This window comes from Panthera pardus, unplaced genomic scaffold (genome assembly GCF_024362965.1).
Source record: "Panthera pardus isolate Hobbes unplaced genomic scaffold, ASM2436296v1 HiC_scaffold_13, whole genome shotgun sequence".
NCBI lineage: Eukaryota > Metazoa > Chordata > Mammalia > Carnivora > Felidae > Panthera > Panthera pardus.
Window position 1 is genome coordinate 148,234,881 of NW_026526688.1, and position 24,773 is coordinate 148,259,653.

Genomic DNA, 24,773 nt, shown 5'->3' on the forward strand with positions numbered 1-24,773 from the left:
AGTGTGGTGTTATGTGTTCACAGCTGGCTTTGTCTGTGCCGCTGCACTTCAGGGAGGACAGCCTTCTACTGAGGACTGAGCCACTGCCCTCACTGCGCTGCAAGTCCCCAGGGTGGCGGATGCAGGCAGCCTTTGTCTTTTCCCACAGCACTCCAGGGAAACAGCGGCCTTTTTCCTCCTGCAGACTGTGCCCTCCGCCCAGCCACTGTGCCTGGGGGTGGCGGACACAGGTAGGTTGTGTACTATGTACAGCCCTCCAAGGAGGGAACTACTTTCTGCAGCTGCGAACTGACCCTCTGACCTACCAACACACCCAGGCCTGCCTCCCCTCCTCCCCAGGTGCGGGAACAGGGAGCCAGTTCCAGTCCAAAGAAAGCCATGCAGCTGGAGATTGGATCCCTCCCAGTCTCAGTCCCAGATCTTTCTCCTGTCAAGATACCGTCCTGACCAACAAGGTAAAATTTAAAAGAAGCAAATTATCTTCTAGAAAGGAAAAAAACAAAACAAAACACTAATTGAAAAAAACCCCACCTCATTTAAATATATTCTTATTAACTACAGATTAGGCACAACTCAAGAGAGAACTGGAAGATTAATATGAAGAAGTTATGCAGAATGCAACATAGAGAACAAATAAGTAGATAATATAAGAAGTGTTAAAATGGAAGATGGGATGACAAGGACTAGGCTAACATACTTTTCTTAGAATGTGGTAGAGGTATTATTTTAAGAGATAACAGCTGGGAATTTTTCAAAGACACCAACCCAGAGATTTAAGAAGCCTGACACCAAATAAATACACAAAATGAAATCTCTCCCTGTACATTATGGTGAAAGTGTAGAGTATCAAAAACCAAAAAGAAATTAATAAAAGTAGCCTGAAAATGAGAAAAGACAGATTCCCTTAGAAATGAAGGTGAATTTTTCATTTGTTGTTTCCATTAACAATAGAAATCAATGCTTTGCTAAAAGAAAAGTTTCATCCTAAAATTTTATGCCTTATGATTATATTGGGCAAAGAAAGTGGTGAACACATGATAAATCTAGTTAAACATTGCCTGTGAGAATTCCATTCTGCTGGATAGTAACAAATCCCCTCCCCACCACTGCCAGTGCCCTCACTCCATTTTTCTGCAGTTTATTTTTACCGTTTTCTTTCCAAAGAATCCCCAAACCTCTTCCATTCTTACTCTCAGCTGATAACCTTGCTTCCTCCTTTCCTAAGAAAATTGAATGATCAGAGGAAAATTTCTTCAAACTCCCACCACAATATCTCCTTTCCTACCAACATTTGCACCCATCTACTCTCATTTTCCCATTTTCCCCATAGATGTAAATCTGCTCTATGAAAAGCTAACCCACTTGTGCTCTAGATGCTACTCCTATTTCCTACTCAAGGATGTTGCTCTTGCAGTCATCTTGCATCAATATTTTGTTCCTCCAAAAATGTTTCTATCAGCATTAAAGCATATTTCTGTTTTGGAAAATAATATTTATTTTTTGCATTAAAAATGTTTTTTAATTCCCATATAGTTAGCATACCATATTTCAGGTATACAATATAGTGATTCAGCAGTTCCATACATCACCCAGTGCTATCACGGACAAGTATACTCTTTAATTCCCATCATCTGTTTCACCTGTCTCCCCACCTACTTCCCCTCTGGTGACCATCACTTTATTCTCCATAGTAAAAACATATTTTTTGACTTACTTTTCCCACCAGCCATAACACATTCCTTTACAGAAAAATATCTGGAAAGAGTTAATTATTTTTACTTAAAATGCACTTCTATTCCATCTTAAACTTACTTCAGTCAGTCTTTAATCCTTAATCTTTCACAGTAGTCGTTGTTATCAAGATAACCAGTAACCTCTATGTACCTAAATCCAGTGGTCCATTCATAGTCCTCATTTTACTTGATCTATTATCAGCATTTGACACAGATGATCATTCCTTTTTGGAATACTTTGCTGAAGTTGGTTTGGGAGTTGTAACATCGACACTGGTACTGGGGAATATGGTGGAGGGAGGGTTGTTCACAGTTTCAGTAGTAGCTGTGGTAGATGCTGTGATGGTGGTTGCTACTGATGTGGAGGTAGACTCTGTTGCTGAAGAGGCAGGTAGAGTTAAGAAGGCCATGCCTTCTGTCATGATGGTGGGTTCTGTGGCAGTGATGGTGGGGATTGTTGTAGTGGTAGGTTCTGTGAGAGTGATGGTAGTTGCTATTGTTGGGGGTTCTATAGAAGTGATGATGGCTCCTCTTATAGTGGGTTCTGTGGAAGTAATGATGGCTGCTGTTGTATTGGTGGTAGTGATTGCTGTGGTGGCAGGTTTCATGAAAGTGGTAGTGGTTTCGGTTGAGTGTAATGCTCCCGATTTCGAATCCGAGAGACCACCAAGGAGCTGATACCAATGAAAATGCATGAGGGTTTATTTGGAAGCTCGAGCTTGGGCCCAAGTATACCCGATATAGCGGAGCAGGGACTTGGACCCCTAGGTTAAAAGGCGTAGAGGTTTTAGTGGCCAATGAGATTGTAACACATACAGAAAGTTGCATAGTCCTGTCAGTCCACAAGCAGGTGGCCAATTGAATTACAATTTACTCTATAGTAACTGTTTGAACTAGCCTATCACTCTGGTCAGAATTGGCGTGCAAGTTTGGCGGGCAAAAGGCGGGGTTTAAGAATTGGCATGCAAAAAAGGCGGGGTTTACATTCTTTGGCGGTTAAGGGTTCCACATTCCTATATGAGCCGGTTTCCAGTAAGGGTGTGCTCAGCAGCTTGACTAGGGTGGGGGAGTGTCTTAACCAATAAGTAGGTCATGTGGGGGTTATACATGAGATGGTGGGTATAGCACAAAATGGAGTTAGTCTTGCTCTGCTTGTCCAGGGGCAGGGGATTTTTGTTAAATTCCTTGGGTCCCACATGTGGTGGTGAGTCCTGAAGTGGTAGTAATTTTGACTGTAGCAGTGGTTGTTTTAATTGTGGATTTAGGGTTAGAGGAGAATCAGTAAATAGGATATGCAGGAATTAGGGAAGATGGGTGTATGGACACATTAATAGGCATTGAGGGTAAGGTCTTGGTTGGAAAGGTGGATTTGGAAAGGATTGAGATTGTTTAATAGGTCCCAGGATAAGGGGTTGATATGGAATGTATACTTGGTTGGAGGAAGGAGTTGGAGGCAGATGAGGAGGAGGAGAAAGAGGAGGATGATGACGACAAGGAGGAGGAATATGCCCTGGTGGACCACAAAAAGGAAATGGTAGAATGCACCTTGGTGGACTGAAAAGAAGAGCAGTAGGTGATAGAATAAATCCTGGGCCATAGAGAGGAGGAAGACCTCGTGGAACCTGTCTCTGGTTTTAGACTAGAGGAGATGGTGGCTGCTGGCTGAGTAGATACATTTCTCTGGGAACTCTTTGACTCCCGCTGGGCTATAGAGGTAAAAACTCTTTGACTTTCACTGGGCTATAGAAACAAAAACAAAACAAAAAACATTTCTAAATTTGATTATTTAAAGCTCAAACATTAGTGTATATCATTTTAAAATCATATAGTCAAATATTTCATTGAGAAAATAAGTTAGAAAAAAGAGGGAATAAAGAATGTTCCTTTCTTTCTGCAATTCTGGTCACTCAATGAAAACTGAGATGGCATTAAATGCAAAAACCCCAAAACAAAACAAAAAAAACCCTACAGGTTTAGAGTAGGCCAGATTGCTTTGATTGCCTATTGAGAGAGACCAGTTTGGAAGTAGTTTCAAGTGGAGGTAAATGCTTCAGTGGAAATACCCAGGAAAACATTTTCTTACTCCACATTCTAAGAATTTGGTGAGATTCCAGGTTCTGAACCATTAATTAATTGTGTTGCTATTTATTGAGATATGATTATAAACAACACACCTTTTTAGGGACTAAGGGAAACAGATTTAAGACATGAATTTTCCGTACATGAATCTGAAATCTAGTAGGAGCTATAACCCCTTAAACTACAAGACAAGGCAATACAACAAAAAGTCTGTGAGAAATAGGGTAGTGTGTGGAGTATGGCAAAGACACTGGCGTCTGATTGCTAAAGCCAGTCCTTCCACTGTTGTACGTTTAAGATGCTTATACTCTCTCTGTTTTCTCATTTCTAAAATGGTTCTAGAAAAAGTTCCTACTTTATGAGTTGTAGTCAGAAACATGGGAAAGCCTTTTGTTATAGTGTGGTTTAGTGGTGTGTGGGGGATGAAGTCATGTAGTCTGAATTGAAATCCCAACCCCTTTCTTGTTTTTAGCTGTGTGTTGTATAGGCAGCTACTTAATCACGTATGTCTCAACATCCTCATCTACAAAATAAGATAGTACTAATTCTACTTTATAGAATTGTCCTGAAGATGAAATGAAATTGGACCTATAAAATCTAATCCATGTAATCAGTAAATGTTAGTCTTTGAATGGAAATTTATTCCCAACTTTATCCAGCTTTTAAAAAATTTTGGTATGATGAGTCTTATAATTTCAGGGTAATGCATATTTCTGTTTTAGAGGTGATTTAAGGCTTTTAGTAGAGATGGGGGAATTGAGTTGAAATTGACCTTAAACTACCAACTTTTCTTTGCCTTGCAATGTCTTTGCTAATGATCTCATGGAATTGACAACTAGAGCTCATGCACAATTTATTAGGTTGCTAAATGTTATTGATACAAGTCTGTTGCTCTGCATTTATAGGATCCAACAAATCTAAGTTAATACTGACTACTTCATGAATTGTTACCTTTTTTAGAAAAAGTCTTACTTTGTTAAAAGTTAACTTTTCTTTCTCCTTGGTGCTGTAAATTGTTTCTATGCCAAGATAAATTTTCAGCCAAGTGTTTTAAATACAAGTTGTGATTTCTAGTTGTAATAGAACCTTGCCTGAAGGATTTAGGATAAGCATTGATAAAACTGAAACAAATTCTGCATGGGTCATAGCCCAAAAAGATTAGAGTGCCTGAAGCAGGCAGAAACACACTTCTTTTAAAAGCAAAAACTATTACTCAAGTGAAACTTTAACTAAAACCTGACTTTAAAAGGTCTAGACTAGATACTTTCTAAAACAATACCTAATGTAGCAATTGTCTTTTATCAGAGGAAATTCAGGTTGTGGGTAGAGTCTTAATGTTGTTAGTGAAAAAAATTATTTAACAGATAAAATGTTTTCTAAAGTAGTCCATATTTAGCACAATTAAAGTCAGTGATTTATGTTTGCTCCCCCATTATAATAGTCACTTTTAGTTCTGTCAGTTCTCGCATTCTATACATAGAGGCTGTGTTTTAAAGCAAATTTAAAATTGTTAACTTATTGTTGAATTTAATCCTTTTGTATTAGTAAATGTGCCTTCTTATCTCTAATAATACTTCTCATCTTTATATGTATTTTGTCTGCTATTAATATAAGTACACCAACTTCCTTTTGGATATGTTTTGCATGATCTATTTTTTCAATTTCCCCTGCACACCCCCCCTTCTCCAAGTTATTCAGTGGCTTTGTGTTTAAGGAGAATCTCTTCTAGATGATATATAATTTTTGTTTGTTTCAAGCCAATGTATTTTGAGGCAATTTGTTACACAACATTATTGGCATATGTAAATTGTCGAGTTCTATACTGGATGCTTTTTTTTTTTTTAACGTTTATTTATTTTTGAGACAGAGAGAGACAGAGCATGAACAGGGGAGGAGCAGAGAGAGAGGGAGACACAGAATCTGAAACAGGCTCCAGGCTCTGAGCTGTCAGCACAGAGCCCGACGCGGGGCTCGAACTCACGGACCGTGAGATCATGACCTGAGCCGAAGTCAGACGCTTAACCAACCAAGCCACCCAGGCGCCCCTGGATGCTTTTTTTAAATTGAAGTATAGTTGACAAAAAATGTTATATTAGTTTCAGGCATATAACATAGTGAGTCAGCAATTTTATACATTATTCAATGTTCACCATGATAGATATAGTCACCATCTGTAACCATACATTATTACAGTATGTATTACTATATTCCCTCTGCTGTACTTTTATTTATTTTATAACAAACTTGTACCTCTTAATTATCTTCACCTATTTCACCCAACCCCCACCAACCTCCCCTCTGACAACCACCAGTCTTTTTCTCTGTAGTTGAGTCTGTTTCTTTGTTTTGTTTTTTAGATTTCACATATAAGTGAAATCATATGGTATTTGTCTTTCTTTGACTTATTTTATTTAGTATAATATCCTTTAGGTCCATCCATGTTATCACAAGTGGAAGATTTCTTTTTCTTGTGGCTGAGTAATATTCCATTACACACACACACACACACACACACACACACACACACATTCCACATCATCTTTATCCATTCCCCTTGGGCTGCTTCCATATCTTGACTGTTGTAAATAATGCTGCAATAAACATTGGAGTGCATATATCTTTCAAATTAGTGTTTTAATTTTCTTTGGGCAAATACTCAATGGTGGAATTGCTAGATCATATGATATTTCTATTAGTAATTTTTTGAGGAAACTCAGTACTATTTTCCATAGTGACTTCACTAACTTACATTCCCATGAACAGTGTACGAGGGTTCCCTTTTTCTCCACATTCTTGCCAACACTTGTCTTTTTGATACCAGCCATTTTGACTGGTGTGAGGTGATATTTTGTTGTAGTTTTGATTTGCATTTCCCTGATGATGAGTTATGTTGAACATCTTTTCATGTGTCTGTTGGCCATTGGTATGTCTTCTGTGGAGAAATGTCTGTTCATGTCTTCTGCCCATTTTAATTGGATTAGTATTATTACTGTTATTATTACTACCATTATTATTGGTGTGTTGTATAAGTTCTTTATATATTTTGGATACTAACCCCTTATCAGATATATTATGCTAATACCTTCTCCCATTCAGAAGTTGCCTTTTGGTTTTGTTGATGGTTTTCTTTGCTTTCCTTTTTAATTTGGTAGTCCCCAAAGTTTATTTTTGGTTTTCTTTTTCTTGCTAAAGCTGATGTCCAGAACATCACTTTTATGGGTGAGATGTTATCATAGTTTAGGTTGGCTATGGTAAACCCATAGAAATATCCCTCTAGCCTGAGCCTCCAGTAATCCCAGCCAAGGCCCATTAACTGTATCAAATTTTCCTGCAATCAATAAGGCATTAAGACTTCTCTGAACTTAAGTTTTCCATTCATATTCAGACTTGTTACCCATGACCATGCACATCCTAGGTTCAAAGTGGGACATAGGAAGTCTAACATTCACCAAATCTTCACCAAACGGTTACCAAGCATTCTGTGATGTTACATGTTTTGTATACTTTCTAAGTGAATGCTAAGTACAGTTGTACTTGGTGAGGAATATTTTGTTGTGTGAGTTTGAACATCATGGCCTGAATGCAAGACCATTGCTGCTAGTAGAGCCCAGTGGGTGTTGCATCCCCTTAGTTACTATATCAGTCATGGTCCATCAGGAGACACAAATAGCACCAGTTATTTTTAATTGAGAGAATTTAATATCAAGTATCATTAACTAGGCATTATGAATTGTTAACTGGGTAATTGAAAAGGTAAAGTGAGAACACTAAAGTATCATGGAGATAGGAAGAAGCTAGCACTGCTAAGGCTAAAGGAAGAAAGGTAATGTTTGGAACTACAAAAACTTACATGCTTGCAGGAGGGGCTTCAGGGTATGAGACCCAAGTGCAAATAACAAAGATCATGAAGGAACACACAGGGAAGATTTATGGCTGCGTTTAGAAGTGACACACCACTTTTCGCTCTCATTCCATTGCCTTAAGTTAAGGCACATGGCCACACCTCATTGCAAGGTAGGTTGGAAATATAGCCCATCTGTATGTCCAGAAAGAAAAGGGAAATGGATTCTCTATGACACCCTAGAGTTTCTGCTACAATCTGAATTTCCTTGACATTTAAACTCTCTGCTCACTTTAAGAGTTCTCTAAGAGATTTGACACTCCTTTAAAATGACTCTTGAATAAATATTTCCATAAAAGTCCCTTTGACCTATATTCGTGCAGGATTTTCCTGGATATCTGTGAATTTCTTAAACCCATTATTTAATGATATAGTTGGGAACATGGGAGATATTCTAGAGACCCGACCATCCTGGTGTTGCTACATCCATATTGTTTGTAATTGGCATTGCTGAATGACATCACAGTAGAACCTAACCCGTGTGGAGAGGCACCTTCAGAAGGCTGCCATTATGAAGTAAACATTACCCAGCATTACTGTCAGAAAATTAAATAAAGAGTACTTAACAGAAACCAAAGTGAGATTATTTTTCATCCTTGTGAGTAGATTTAGCAAGCTCCTGTGTACTGAAGATAAGAGGAATGGTTATATACGTGGTGTTCTTTTTATATTAATGTTTCATCTTGGCTCAAGGTTTAATTTTATTTTCATTTAAACAATTGTCGAAATTTTAATTTGCATGTCTGTAAAGATGAGTGATTTACACTTTTTCTCTTGGGCTGCTCGTAACATAGAGGAGAAAGAGTAGATAAAATTGACTTGTAGTAAATGGCAGGAATATGTAGCTTGTCCTGACAACATAGATTTGTGATCTCCCTCAGCAATGTTCATTAATCTAAGAATGGAAGCAGAGAAAGTGGACAGTGAGAGTTAGTGAAAACTAAATAAAAATGGAATGTTAGAAATTGTAAGCATTGTGTAAAGAATATGGATCTACCTGAGATGGAATCGTGACTCTGCCACTAATGAGCTGCTTGTTCTTAGCTAAGTTATTGTAACTCTCTGAGCCTCATTTCAAGAAGGAAAGCCCTAATGCATGTATTGTAGAGCAGTACACACACACACACACACACACACACACACGTACAGAGCTGATCCTTAAACAACATGGGTTTGAACTAAGATACTCTTTTACATGGATTATTTGTAGTAGAGTATTGTAAATGTATTTTCTTTATGATTTTCATAAGAATATTTTCTTTTCCCTAGCTTACTTTATTGTGATAATACAGTATATAATACATATACAAAATATGTTTTAATTATGTTGTCAGTAAGGCTTCTAGTCAACAGTAGACTATTAGTAGTTAATTTTGGGGGGAGTCAAAAGTTATATGTGGATTTTAGACTGAGTGGGGATTGATGTCCAAACCACCATGTTGTTTCTGGGTCAACTGTATATATATCAAATATGTTTTTATCCATCTTTTTGTACCTATATTTTGCAGTCAGTTTCAAATATATAATGGATTTATAATACTTGGTTGTTGGTGTTAAATGTTGTAGTCAATTTAGTAATAACTCAGAAATATTCACTGATAACAGCATAATTTTTTCACCATTAGGATCCAGGAAGAGAATGGAAATGAGTAAGTTACAAATGGTAATCATATACTGAAGAATCAGGAGGACTTAAAGAGCCTAGCGATACTGAAAAGGATATTTAATAAAGGGAGAGGAAGGAAAATTTAGAAAGAAAGAAAAATGGACCAGAGAAGAGGTTCTAGAGTCCCAGATTTGAAATGAAGGAATTTTATGGGATGTCTGTATCTGAAGGGATGGTTTTCTGGTGATTGGCTAAAGAGCTTGTATCAGCACATTCCATTATGTCAATAGAGTTTCCATAATGAGCAAGTGCCTTTCTGTCTTGGGGTTTTCCCTTGAATCATAAACTAACTAAACCTGGCTCCTTCCTCACAATAGCACACACAACATTTGCTATAAAAAATGTTCTTCATCCCACTCATTATAAGTTACATGTCTCCAGTCAATTTTGCTTGCTGCCCTCAGCCACATCCAGATCCTTTTACTACTGTCCTTATTTAGCAAGTTTTTAAACAATTCCTCCTCTTTTACCAATACAATATTAGATAGCGGTCTGCTCTCTATTGACTGTATTCCCCTATTCCTTGTTTCTTATCTTTCTTTTGTATTTATGAGCATTCTTTTCAAGCAAATAAGCCATTTTTCTTTCACATAGAAAGGGAGTCCATACAGATAACTACACTTTACAAAGCATTGTAAAGAGTGATTGAAAGAGTAGCAGTGAGGGGGCTTCCACTGTCTATTGACCTTAAGGTTATAGGGTTAGAGTTGTGATTCAGAGAGCACAAAACTGCTCCTCTGCAACTGAACTGTCTTACACCCATGAAGCAGTAGTCAGCCACCTCATATACCTCCATTCTTGTTTGCCAGTAGCCCAAGCAGCCAAAAGATGGCTTTTGTCCTACTTCTGCCTTCAAAATCTCATGTAAATGTTTTCCCACTGGATTGTATCCAATCACATTCAGAATACCAGCTCTGTCTTGGAAATATGATTCTTAATTTTTCCTTTTCTAACATATAAGAAGTTGCATATAAATTACTGGAACTGAAGACAAACAGCAATAAAACATATTAAATACACTCCTCATGTCTTTATGGCTTTTTGTTGTTGTTGTTATCTAGCTTAGATTATATAGTCCACTTCTATAATCTTTTTCTTGATGCTGTCATAGACCATGTCCATGTTCAGTGCTCAGAAACCTTGATTTGACTTGATGGCACAGTAAGAAATAAAAAATGGAAGATACGTTAAATAACTCGTTCAGCAAGTACTTTCTTAAAAGGCATTACAGTGGACATTTCAGTGGTGATGCACCTCTCCCCATGCACACCAGTTTAAAGTCAGTTATGGGTTCTGTGATTTGGTAGATATTTCAGTCTACATTGGCTGTTGAACTTCCAAAATTTGGGTATGCCTATATAAGGAAGAAGGTAAGTGCCAGGAAGCCACTTAACGCATTTTCTTGATCTCTATCTATTGTTTTTTTGCTTGTTCACATATTTGATAATACAAAGTGGAAGTATAGTTAGCCAAGTCTGAGTTGTCATTATACCCAATTTGTAAACTTACACCGGCCTTTGCAGTATAGCTTAGCTCATATATAACCTAATTCCTTGAATAGTTCCTCTTTCCCATCTTTTTTTTCTGTCATTCTTCCCTGGCAAAATTGGGATCCTAGTTAAACTCAGTCCTCCCATTTATTCTGCTCTTGCATATAACCTGTCTGCTCAGTATCTATACTTGGAAGTTGTAGGCAGATTATTAAAGGATGTGCTCCTCAAGATTTCCATCCTCTAGTTATTTAACCAAATACTAATCTAGGTACATCTGCAAAAGGACTTTTCAGGTGTTACTAAAATATATATCTTTAAACATAGAGCTTATCCTGGATCATTTTGGTAGGCTGAATATAATCATGTGAGCTCTTAGAAAGTAGAAAAAAATTGTCTGGGAGGGGTCAGAGAGATGTGGCAGGAGTTGAGACAAAAGAGATATGTAGGAGAGATGAATGAACCTTGAAACATTCTCCCCTAGAGCCTCCAAAAGGAATGCAGCTTTGCCAGTAACTTTGACTTCAGCCTTGTGAGACTCCAGGCAGAGAACCTAGTTGAGCCTTGTTATTTTGTAGACTTCTAGTCTGTAGAACAGTGTGATATTGCATTTGCATTATGCATTTTTATGGTTTTGAGATGCTGTTTGTGATAATGTTATTGCAGCAATAAAAAATAATACAGAAGTTGGAGATATCAAGCTTAACATATCCAGTGCCGAACCATGATATTCCAAATCTTTAAACTATGATTCCTCTCTAATCTTACCTCTCTCACTGAATGACACCATTATTCACATGCTTGCTTGGGCTCAAAATATCATAGTTATTTATAGATTATTTCTTTTCCTTTAAAACCCGGGTCCAAAAACATAAGAGACTCTTAAATATGGAGAACAAACAGAGGGTTACTGGAGGAGTTGCGGGAAGGAGGATGGGCTAAATGGGTAAGGGGCATTAAGGAATCTACTCCTGAAATCATTGTTGCACTATATGTTAACTAACTCGGATGTAAATTAAAAAAAAAAATTAAAATAAAAAAGTAAAATCCAGGTCCAACACTTCATAAAATACTTTTGAATGTATATATTTTTTTAGCCGTTTCTATGTCTGACCACTTCTCCCCTTCTTCATTGATCCCGCCCTAGTCTAAGCCACCATGTTTCCCACCAGGATTCTTGAAATAGCCTCTACTATTGTTCTCCTTACAGTGTGGTACTCAGCAGACAGATGAAGTTTTGAAAATGCTTATTGGAACATGTTGTTCCTTTATGTAAAGCTCCAATGACCTCTCATACATTTAGGATAAAATTCTGATCCTAGGTCCTTTATGATGTTGTCTATCTCTGCCCTTTTGGTAGTATTTCCTTTCAACTCTCTTCCTTTCTCACTAAGTGCGAGCCACATTAGCATTCTTCTGGTTCTCTTGCATAAAAAATTCACTGTTGCTTCAGACTTTTACATGTTGGATCCCTTCTGCCTTCAGTACGATTTCTTTAGATCTTTGAATACTTAACATTCTTGGAGTCTTTGCTTAAATACTACTTTATCAGAGAGGTTCTTTCTGATTATCTCAGATAAAACGAACTATCAATACCACTTTGTATCTTTTTACCTTTCTTGTTTTTCAAAGCACTTCTCATTTCTTACATATACATGTATTTACTTTTTTTTTTTTTTTTTTGGTCGTATTTGAATGGAAGCTCCAGGAAGGTAGTGACTTTGACAGCTTTCCTTATTGCTGATTACTTAACTACTGAAAGAGATTCTGTATCACAGTAGATTCTCAAGAACTATGTGGGATTAAAGATAAAATTAAGCACATATAAACAAATTAATGCTTAAAATAACTATCTTTGAGAAATTTTGATTCATGTGATTGTTGACAATGTAAGTAGTTGTTTTTTGAAAGGAAAATGACTTTAAAAGTCAAAAATGTATGAGAGATATAGTGTTCTGAAATAGTCATAGTACTTTTGATTAAAACCTTAACTAATAGTTGGAAGCAATGGAAACTTTGGAGTCTCACCCATCAGCCTTTCATTATTGATTTCTGAAACCATCATCTATCTGTTCCTTAACTTGGAAAATGATTTTTCATATCATATTCCAAGACTTGTGCCCCATAGTTCACTTAGGTATTTTGGTTTGCTAGAAAGGCATTTTTTACTCCGGAATTGAGCAGATAATATGAAAGCTTATTTATAATTAATGATCTTGTGGTACTCAGGAATATTTCAGGGAGAATGCTGTGGGGAGAGCTAAGATTGTTTGAATATCTACTAATATGTTATTTTGTGTTTTGTAGTTGTATGATGGGTTGTGGTACTCAAGAGAGCATCTTGTTGCCTAATCTTACAGCTCCGTCACTCTAAGTACAAGTCCAGATATCTCACTGTATTTTCCCCTAATTACCTCTTTAACTTCATGTTACAAGGCCAGGCTTCTGGCAGTACTAATCTTATTTGGGCGGAAAAGGGGGGACAGACCCAGGGTGCACATGACCACACTGGAGGTTTCCTATTGTTGCTCAACTCTTTATTTTCACTTTGTTGTCATAATGTTTATGTGGGTTGTTTTATAGTTTCTTTCTGAGATTATTCCTCCCAAAGGTTAGAGCTTATGGAATATCTCATTCTCATCCAAAAATTGAAATGAGTCTATCTAAAAAGGTCTTGAGACTTGTCTTTTGGGAAGTAGAAGTGGTAGTTGTCTCTTGGGGAAGAGGAGCTGTCGTTGTCTCTTGGGGAGTAGATGTGGTTGTTGTCTCTTGGGGAGGAGAAACTGTTGTTGTCTCTTGGGGAGTAGAAGCAGTCGTTGTCTCTTGGGGAGGACAAGCTGTCGTTGTCTCTTGGGGGGTAGAAGCTATAGTAGTCTCTTGGGGGGTAGAAGCTAAAGTAGTCTCTTGGGGAGTAGAAGCAGTTGTTGTCTCTTGGGGGGTAGAAACTATAGTAGTCTCTTGGGGAGTAGAAGCAGTCGTTGTCTCTTGGGGAGGAGAAGTGGTAGTTGTTTCTTGGGGAGTAGAAGCAGTTGTTGTCTCTTGGGGAGTAGAAGCAGTTGTTGTCTCTTGGGGAGTAGAAGCAATAGTAGTGTCTTGGGGAGTAGAAGTCGTTGTCTCTTGGGGAGGAGAAGTGGTAGTTGTTTCTTGGGGAGGAGAAGCTGTCATTGTCTCTTGGGGAGTAGAAGCGATAGTAGTCTCTTGGGGAGGAGAAGCTGTCATGGGAGTGGCAGAGTCCGTTTGGGAGGTAGTGGGGTCAGTTGTGGTTGCAGCGGAACCTGTTGTTGTAGTAGTTTGTATTTGGGGTGTGAGGACAAAAGGATACATTAGAGGGAATCTAGGGATGAATGGAAATCGAATTAGATAACGTCTTTGTTGGAAAGCTGGATATGGATAACCTGGGCCATTGGGGAATAAAGGAGGAGGTGGTGGAATTCTCCCGGGGCCAAAAAACTGAGGAGGGGGTGGTGGAATTCTCCCGGGGCCAAAAAACTGAGGAGGGGGTGGTGGAATTCTCCCTGGGCCATAAGGTGGAGGAAGGCGTGGAGCAAATCCTGGACCAAAAGGAAACCGTAGAGGAGGAGGAAGCAGTGGCCTAGGTGGATATTGTCTCCTGGGACCTCTGTGACTCTCACCAGGCTGTGGGAAAACAGAAGTGAACAATTTTTAATTAGGTATTTCTAGGTTAAGCATAAGAATGTATACTCTCTGTGGCAGGCAGAATTCTAAGATGACTTCCAAGATTCCTGCCCCCTGCTGGCATATACTGGCATAACCTTATCGGGTGAGTCCTTTTAAAATGGGTTCTGCAGGTCAGACAAATTCAGATATTTGAAACTGCGGTGCTCTTCTATTGGCTTTGAAGCAAAAAAAATGTGTTGTGGAGAGGACCACATGGAAGTAGATGGTAGTAGCGGGCCCTGTGGCTCATAGCCTGCAAAAAAGTAAGGACCTCAGTCCTATAAACGAGGGACTGAATTCTGCCCACAGCCACCCAAATTGGAAAAGAGGTCCCTGAGCTCCAGGAAAGAATACAGTCCTGACAATACCTTTTCAGTCCTGGGAGACCCTGAGCAGAAAATTCAACCAAGCCAAGGCCAGAGTCTGACCAAAGGAACTGTGGGATAATAAATGCATTTTTTTCCAAAGCTACTAGTTTGTGGTAATTTGTTATTTAGCAATAGAAAACTCTTACATACACATCTAACTTACACAGTCTGAAAGTTTGTCTCAGAGAAAGGGAAGAGTTCTCTTTCACCCTCTGAATGCCTAGGCTCTTAAATGAAAGCTGAGGTAGGTTTGATGGGGAAAAAGATCGTGAGTAAAATCATATCCTATGTTTTTGGTAGGGCCTGTGATTGGAATCAATTCCAAATGAGGAAAATGTTTCTTTATATCTCATTCAAGCATTTGGGATTATTTCAGTCTTCGAACACTAATAAACAGTGAAACACGTTATTGAGCACTTATTTTGTGCGGTACACTAAAGTAGGAGCTGCGGGCATGCAGACATGCCTTTTGTAAGTCTACAGACCAAGTGGTTACAGTACAAGACAGTACAAAATGGCCCAAATGGAAGCAGAATGATAGTCCGTCGAGTGTAATGCCAGGGTTTGAATTCTGCCCCTGCTACTTAGAGATTGTGTGAATGTTGGAATCCTTTTGGAGACTCTTTCCTCATCTGAAAAATGATGTTCATAATAGTACCCAACACCTACCTTTTTTTTTTTTTTTAATGGTAGTCACGTTTATTTCTGAGTATTGAGATTATGGGTAGTTTTAAATTCATTTTTGTAGCTTTGTAAAGTTTAGAAACACTTTTACAATTTATGATCAGAATTTTTCCCTTTTTTAATGTGGGATGTTTCAGAAACCCCCCTCCCATGCCAAATTCAAGTTTGAGACAACTTTGAGGTTGTCTGAGATTTGAAGTGGGTGAGATGTCTCAGATTTGAGTCAGATTTGTTGTGAAATATTACCTGTAAAGTGCTTCGGGCGAAGGCTGGCCCAGATACTGTGTTCAATAAATGTTACATACTACTATTTGTTATGTTAACACTAGTACAGTGGTTGCAGTTTTTGGAAGTAAAAGTAGTTGAAAAATCGTGTGGGAAACAAATACATTAGAGATTTAGAGCGATTGGTTTAGGAAAGATTAAGGATCATTGAACCGAGAAGGCAGACTTTGAAAGGAAGTCAAAATAACAAAAAATGGGGAGAGAGCATGCCGAATGGAGTGCAAATATGCCTGTTCTGTAGCGTAAGAATGCACAAGTCCTGTTCTGCTGAGGACTTGTGTCAGACACAGGTGTCTGCATTTCCCTCGTTCTGTTCTTAGGTCCTCCATGTATTTGTTCATGTGGCATTTTGCCCTTGCAAATTCTAAACTTTACGATTATTTTGTCTTCTGACTCATCTGTCTCCCTGATTCCCAATTACAGGTTTTTGAGCAGTGGCAGCAGATGTCAGAGGTACTGAGCCATCACCCATTTATAGTGCCTTAGCACTGCCCTGTGATCTTTTCAAGCATCTCAGGTTAACTGAACCTTATTCCCCAGAGGCCTATAATTTTCTAAGTTTATGCAATTTTATTGAAGTTCTCTACCTCTTCCTGACCCTCAGTCACCCCACCAGGATGATTTTCCTTCTACTCCAAAATAATGCAAGCGATTAGAAATGAACTTCACCAATATACTGGCCACACAACCACAAAGTTATTAAAATCTACATATTTCCTTTTCCTTTACAAGTATTTTCTCAGAGCTCTGTCAATTTTCCCCTTTCTTCCCCCTGCACTTTAATATGTGTCTTTTAACTGACTTTTCCTTAGGAAACAACTATCATTTATGTTCAATTTACCTTTTTAAAGAGTCTACTTTCAACCATGAATTCCCTTATTACTATCACTGTCTTTTCACCTCTTTCCTTTACAACAAAGCTATGTATTTGGAGTTAATTTCTTGTATTAGTTTAAGAACAATCCAGCTAAGACATGGATACTTTGAATCTAAATTTATCTATATTTTAATGGGACTAAGAGTAGTCCCTTTGTCAGATTTGCTTTGAGGATTAAGTGGGATAATGTCTGTAAAGCATTGCGAAAATTACCTATAACAGAAGGAAGACCCAATATTACTACTTACCCTGCTATATGAAAAGGATATTCTACTCTGCGTTTCTGTATTTCGGTAATTATTAACCATGATGAATCTCATGCAATTAAGTTGGTGAAAGGCCTATTTCTATTTAAACTGCTTATGCTATGGGAGTGAGGAGAGAGACATCTTGATGACCTGTGTGGCTCTCTTTCTTCCCCCTTGTAGAAGCGGGAAAGGAGAAGGTTGAGCAGGTCTGTTAGATTAGTAAAGAACAGACTGAGACTGGTGCTGAGTGCCGAAGACGGCTCCTTCCTTTTGTAGAAGACCTCTATCTGATTAAGGAAATTTCCTTCAATCCTGTTTGCTAAGAGAGTTTTTAAAATAATGAATGAATGTTAAATTTTACTAAAGAATTTTTATACAATAAAAATAAACTACTTACGCTAAACTGCTTGTATTATTGGAACTCTCAAGTTTATTTTGCAAAAAAAAAAAAAAAATCATTGTTACATAATCAAAGCCTAATCCTTTAAAATAACGTGTGCTTCTCTTATATTCTGAGGACATGAAAATATTGAAAGTCAGCTTTAGGATGGGGTCAGTAAGGCATAATGTAACTTTTAAATATGTCAGTATGTTTTATTGGTTTATCAAAAATTATGTCATATTTATAATGCACTTACATGGTCAAGGTCAGACTACCTGAATGACCTATTTAATTGCCTCCTTTTGTTCAAGTTTCTGAGAGTAGATGGAAGAAGCATTGTTTCAAGTTTCAGAATAAGTTTATGTTGTCTGCCTTGTAGAAGTCCTAGTTTTCTGAAAAAAAACCCAAAACTCTTTTTTTTCCATTTGATGTTAGATTTTACAGTTCTTTGGTAGAAATTACTATGGAATTAATCTGTTCCCAAACTGGAGTTAATCTATCCCTGTTTTGAAGTTATCATTTTAATATTTAAAAAGACAAAAACCTGTGGCTTTTTAAAAAAATCTCTTGCAACTTTGAATGTTTAGTAACTTCTGTGGTGCTTAACCCAGTCCTTTATACATGGTAGGTGTTATATAAACGTCTGTAGCCCCTGAGTCCATGGCAAAATGCATATTCCCAGGTCCTACTCTCAGACACTCTTATTCTTTTGGGATAAGGCCTGGAATACTCTGTTTTTAATAAATGAGTCAAATAACTTTGATTTAGATGACACATGAACCCCATGTTGAGAAAAACTGCTCTAAGTATCTCATTTTATAGATAAAGAAATACTTCCAATAACATGTTCAAAGATATTCAAATAATGTCTTTAAGTATATAGGATCAAAAATCTGCAATAAATTTGCTTTACCTACTTGTGAAATTGCTTATATATGCAGGAACCCATATTTATACATGTCTGTATAATGCAGTCTGATATTATGGATCTAAATTATCCAACATGGTAGCCCTGAGCCATGTGTGGCTATTTAAATTAGATTAGATTTTATTGTTTTTAAAAAATGTTTACTTACTTATTTTGAAAGAGAGAGAGAGAGAGAGAGAGAGAGAGAGAGACATTGAGAGAGAAGAGAAAGAGCCTGAACAGGGCAGGAGCAGAGAGAGAAGGAGAGAAAGAATCTCAAGCACTGGGGCGCCTGGGTGGCTCAGTGGGTTAAGTGGCCAACTTCAGCTCAGGTCATGATCTCACGGTCCGTGAGTTCGAGCCCCGCATCGGGCTCTGTGTTGACAGCTCGGAGCCTGGAGGCTGTTTGAGATTCTGTGTTTCCCTCTCTCTGACCCTCCCCTGTTCATGCTCTGTCTCTCTCTGTCTCAAAAATAAATAAACATTAAAAAAAAAAAAAAAAAAAAAAGAAAAGAATCCCAAGCAGATTTCACACTGTCAGAGCAGAGCCTGACGCGGGGCTCAACCTAACAAACCACAAGATCATGACCTAAGCTGAAATCAAGAGTTGGTCACTTAATTGACTGAACCACCCAGATTCCCTAAATTAAATTAGATTTTAAATTTAAATTTAAATTAAAGCCTTAGAACAGTGTTTCATCAATCATTGATAGCTACTAACATATAAGGAAGGGTAACATTATTAATGTGAAAAGAAATCCGAAGTGATAATTGTGAGAGAAATATGAAGATGTGATTAAGGAGACTTACCAAGAAACATGCTGCAAGAGCCAGAAGGCCTGTGATCAGGCACAGTGGTTTCATCTTTATGATTACCTCTGAAAGTAAGCACAATGAATGGCTGATCAGCATTGCTGTAAAAAAGTACTCTTTGGAATGTATTCCAACTCTTTGTTTATGATGTAGTACAGGATAGTATGGTAGTATTTTAAGAAATTTGCCTAAATGTTATTTTGGAGCAATATTGGTAGGTTTTATAACATTGAATTATAAAACGGTGGAATTAGTTTTTGCTTTTGACTTGTAAATGGACACTGGAGGTAATGGCAAAGAGTTATTCTTAAAAGTGTTTTACTTATTGGAAGCCTTTATGACATAAGGTTTTTGCTTTCAGAAATAACTACTTTGAAATGGTACTTATTTGGATTTGAACATCTTGGTATTATTAAATAATGGTTACATTACTTTATAGATTTCTGCAGACTTGTATTTGAGCTATTGATGTTTTCTCTAGATCATGTTTTAAATTAAATTTCTTGGAACACCTAGAAAATAAGGAAAGGAAAAAAATCACCCGGGTAGACATAGTTTAAAGAAAAATTGTCACATAATATTTTTAACAATATTCTACTAAGTTATTTTGCCCTATCATGAGCAATCTCTAACTAATTCCAAAAATTCATATACAAAGACCAGGGTAGAAAAAAGAGAGGTGTCCAGGTATTTTACTGTCAATAGGTTCTAAATTTAGAATATATTGCAAGGACATGATAGCCTGAGTTCTGGGAAAGTAACTTTATGCACCTTTGTGCAGACTGGTTTTTCTGACAGTCAATTCTGACCATCAATTAAATGTGTTAGCTGAACAGTCTTAGTCTTATAAAAGAATCCTAGGGACAAAATTTCAGTGAATATTTAATTACAGGTACATATGGTTATTTCTTTAAGCATTCTTTTTTCTATGACACATTTTAATAAAAAGTTTAAAAAAAGCAAAGGCAAAACCAATAATAAAAATATACTGTAGAACAGTATATTCTCAGAGTTATATCTGATAGTATTCTGGTCATTATGAAGCACAAAAGTGTTAAGGTACATTATGGGAAAAAGTTGATTGATTGTGTAAATGGATGGACTTGTCCCACATGCCTAGCATGAATGCTTTATTGTGACATACAGAATTTCTCAAAATTCAATGCATTTTATGGCTTATCAGATTTCATATAAGTATATATTATTCCTTTGGTGAAAATCAATGTTCTATAAGAATCCCATCAAAATGATACCTTTGAAAGTCTGAGAAAAATTTGGTATTCAAAGTAAGAGTTCTTCAATTCATATTTCCACGTACCTACCGTTGTATGAGGATCCTTCTTAGTAGGGCTGATTAATCTGCTGGTCAAAATTATTCCTGCCAATTAGGTGACAAATGAAGGTGAGAAAGAACAAGAAATCTCAGCTCTTATATATATTGCAGTAGATTTCTAGTGATGATAAAGGAAAGGCTAGTTAGAAGATAAAATAACTTGTGGGTTGATGTTCTTTAAACAGAAGATAGGAAAGTCATTGTTGACAATTTTGCAATCTTTTTCTGCATGTTTTTTTTTCATTTCTGAGGTGCTTTGACCCATTCAATAATTGGTGTTTCCTGAGGAAACATGTCATACAATGAGTCACAATGTCTTTTTGTCTAATGAAATAACTTGGGGTTTGTGGTGCACTATTACCTATTGTCTCTTTATTTTAAAGAACAAGTGTAGCTGTTCTATTTCAAATAATTTTAATGGGTCATCTTTTGTTACATGTTACTATCACCATATTTCCTATTTTATCTAAGAGCTAACTACATTATGTGAGAAATAAAAAAAATCATAACTTTAAAATTGAACTCTAACACAGTCTAGACACATTTTGGAGGAAAAAAAACAGAATTAGAATTAGAAGTCATTATTAAATAGATGTTACCAAATATCACATACAAGTATCTGGCCAGTTATGGACAGGGTATATCAAATATATTGCTTGACTGTTTTGACCACTGTGCTATATCTTGTTGGTTTCACATTTCTATTCTTCTTTCAGTTGAAATAATGAAATTGTATTACTGTTTTATACTTGGACATTTGTACGTATCTGGTCCTATATATTCTTTTTCCAATTTATGCAGCAATGGCTTAATTTAGTAAATGTTTTTTAAAGATGAGAAAAATGAATTCTTGGATTAAGATTTGATCTAGATTGGAAAATAGCAAGAAAAAAATCTAGTGGTGAAAGGAAAATAGTCAAGATTCATGCAGTTTTTCAATCTTAAATTTATTTTAATTTTCTGTGTCTGTAATTATGTCAATATATTTATATAAAAGATCCTTAAGTGGAAATTTTTTAGGGCATTTCCTTTTTCTAATGAAGAACTATAACAGTGGTCTGAGATTGTCTTTAAAAAAGTCACATTGGTACTTGCTATTACTAACTTGAGAAATTAAACAAAAATGTGATGCCATGAAGTTTTTGATTATGTGGAAAATTATACAGAGAGAGTTTTACTTTGAGATGGATATCTATGGGAAAGGCACAGCTTTATATTTTTGATAAACCCAGGCTTTGAGAAATAATAATGTAATCTCTGGTTCTTGCAGATTGTTGTATAATAATGTAATAGCTATTATTTATTAAGCCTTTACCATATAGGATGTGGCAGGATAACTGAGTACTATTATTATCTTTGTTTTACAATGGATAATAATGGACCTATGTCTGCTCACTTCAAAGCCTAAATAATGGGTTAACCAATATTCCACATTGCCTCCCAAATCTCAATAACCCTCATAAACTTAACCAACATCATATGTTATAGTATGCTGCAGAGATTAATCAAGTGCATATATAGTCAGGTTATTTTACTTCAAAGCACACTACAAACATTTATTTGCTGGTTAATATTGGACGAGTTATTTTACCTCATTGTGCCTCAATTCCTTTATTTGTAAAATGTGAATATTTCTAATTTTTGTGTCATGGAATTTAGTTATTCACCTTTGTTCACCTACTTATTCAACACTTATTGAATACCCACTGGGTGTCAGACATAATGCTAGTTGTTAAAGTCACAGGATATTTAAAGGTTTACAGTTTTAAAAGTCTTTAAACACACTGAGCCTGGGTGGCTCAGTTAGTTAGGTGACCGACTTTGGCTCAGGTCATGATCTTGTAGTTTGTGAGTTTGAGCCCCCTTTGGGCTCTGTGTTGACAGCTCAGAGCCTGGAGCCTGCTTCGGATTCTGTGTCTCCTCCTTTCTCTATCCTGCCCCTGCTCATGCTCTGTGTCTCTCTGTCTCTCAATAGTAACTAAACTTTAAAAAAATAAAAAAAAAATCTTTTGGGAGTCATAGGTGGTATAGAAACAAAGAAGGCCTACTTTGAGAGCTGATCTTAGTTTTAAATTACTGTACTTAATTTCATTTGCTTTGTTGCAATTCATTGTCTTAAAAATTTTAGTGACATAATTATGTGCAATAAAATGTATTACTGGTTTGCTAATCTTAGGCCCCGATTAGTTACTGAACAATTATATGCGCAAATAGTGAAGATGATTCTATCTCCAAATTAACATGGAAAGTTCAATAAACCACTTTCTTGTCTGAGAATGATTCAATTTGTCAAAAGATGAGTATCTCTTCTTTCTTGTTTTGATGCCAACATATTTATCAGCCAAATGTTTTGACTCCAGGTGTGGACTCCACTGTAATGGATCATTGGCTCTGAAGGACATAGTATGAACATTGGCAAAACTGAAAAACAATTTCCCAATGGGTTGTCATCAGCAAAAAATTAGAGCAACACAAGCCAACAGAAGCACACGTCTGTTAAGAAATAGAAATGGTCACTCCAGTTAATCTTCAATTAATTCATGGCTTTAAAACATTCGGAATGAAAACCTTCTAGAATAGTACCAAAAAAAGCTAAAGTTTCTGGCCATAGGAAGTTCAAGGTGACAGTGGAGTCACACTATTGTTAATGCAGAGCCTTATGTGACAGGCAGAAAATATTTTCCTGATATAATTAGATTTAGCAGAATTAAACTGTCATACAGCAGTATATTTAAGTCCACTGTCCTGTTTTGCAGCTCTAGTAATAACTCTTTCTTTGAACGCCTTGGAAAGCATATGAACATGTTTTTTAAAGATTATTTAGAAGTAGATGATTTGGCTTCTGGATTAATAACACTTTAAATATGTATCATGCTTTTGAAATTACAGATTGCTTAAAATTTTTTTGTGGAAATATTTGTTGTGTAGGATTGGTTAGAATTTGTTGTGTGGCATTAATAACAGACTTTGCAGATTGAAGAAAAGCTGTAACTGAATTGTACAGCATAGATACTGCATCAGACCCAGACCAGAAAGTTTTGGAAGTTTATTACAGACTTTTCCCCGAGCTTTCATTAGCCAAAGTTCAAAGAAAAATTCAATCAGCTAAAAAATTCACAATGTCCCTAAAATAAAACACAGTAATTGCTTGAGAAGTACTTTTCCTTCCTACTCAGTGCCTTGAGAAAGTTTCTCATTTATTTTCAAGCAGGAAGCATATTATTCTATAGTAAATGTGAAAGTTATCTTTACAGTTTAACCAGAATATCTCCAGCATTGAATGTAAATAAGTATACAATTGCTGTTTAATTTGAATTTTGCTGGATTGATAACTCCAGTCATGTAACCAGATGAATTTAGTTCCCCTTACAAGATCTCTCTTGGGGAATATTCCTGGCTTCATCTTAATTTTCAAAATATATTTCCTTTTTCATATTTTACTTTTTAAAAATATGGTTGCATACAAGTTTTCTCTGTAAACTAGCTCCAATACTTAAAAAATTTTAACCTGTAATACATTTGTTAGTTAATAGATTATGTTCTATTTATTTTCTCATTTAATATGCCAAATAAGTTTAAGACCTAGTCAAGAAAAAATTAACATCCTGGTTTTTGAATACAGAAAGAGCCTCACAGAGGGGCAGAGTTATTACTAAGGCCATATCAGGCTTATTTAATAAGATTTATTTCTTTTTTGTTTGTTTTGTTTTCATAAAATGTATTCCTAAAAAGATTATTTATAGTCTACTGGTAAGAATTTGTTGCTTACAAAATAAGGACTCTAAAAATAAAATATATTGAAACATGATGAAAGTTATATATGTCATAGCCTAAAAGCTAGTGCAAATGCCTTACATAACAATTTCATATTTTGGGGGAAAATGGTGTCTTGTTGACCCCTGCATCAGGCTGTGGGCTCTGTGCTGACAAGGGGATTCTCTGGCTCTATCTGCCCCTCCCCCACTCACTAGCATGTGCACTTGCAGGCTCTCACCCTCTCTCTCAAAATAAATGAAGAAACTCCAATCTCCTGCAGTTAAAAAGGCAGAAAAAAATTGAGGGGCACACTCAGGACTCAATTATTAGAACAGCAGAGGTCCAGAGAAGGTTGAACTCTCAACCGAGACAGATCTGTAATGTATAGCTCAGGGCCCTGATGAGGGGGAAATGGGACTCTGAGATATAGATTGACTTTTAGGTCTTTTGGTGTATCAGTTAACTTTTTCTGTGTAACAAACCACTGCAGAAACTTGAACGCTTAGCACAGCAACCGTTTAGTATTTCTTAAAAGTCTACGTGTTTATTTAGTAGTTTTCTTGATCTGGCTGG

At 36.6% G+C, this 24,773-nt stretch overlaps 1 protein-coding gene across 1 annotated transcript; it reads right to left on the reverse strand.

Moving 5' to 3' along the window:
- Window positions 1–13,391: 13,391 nt before the first annotated feature.
- Window positions 13,392–20,593, reverse strand: SMR3A (submaxillary gland androgen regulated protein 3A). The gene is made up of 3 exons (XM_019468149.2): window positions 20,434–20,593; window positions 19,109–19,176; window positions 13,392–14,505 (listed from the first exon to the last, which is right to left on the reverse strand). Exons 2-3 carry the CDS (start codon window positions 19,160–19,162, stop codon window positions 13,507–13,509), a joined length of 1,053 nt encoding a protein of 350 aa, XP_019323694.2. The 5' UTR covers window positions 19,163–19,176; window positions 20,434–20,593; the 3' UTR covers window positions 13,392–13,506.
- Between the last annotated feature and the right edge of the window lie 4,180 nt (window positions 20,594–24,773).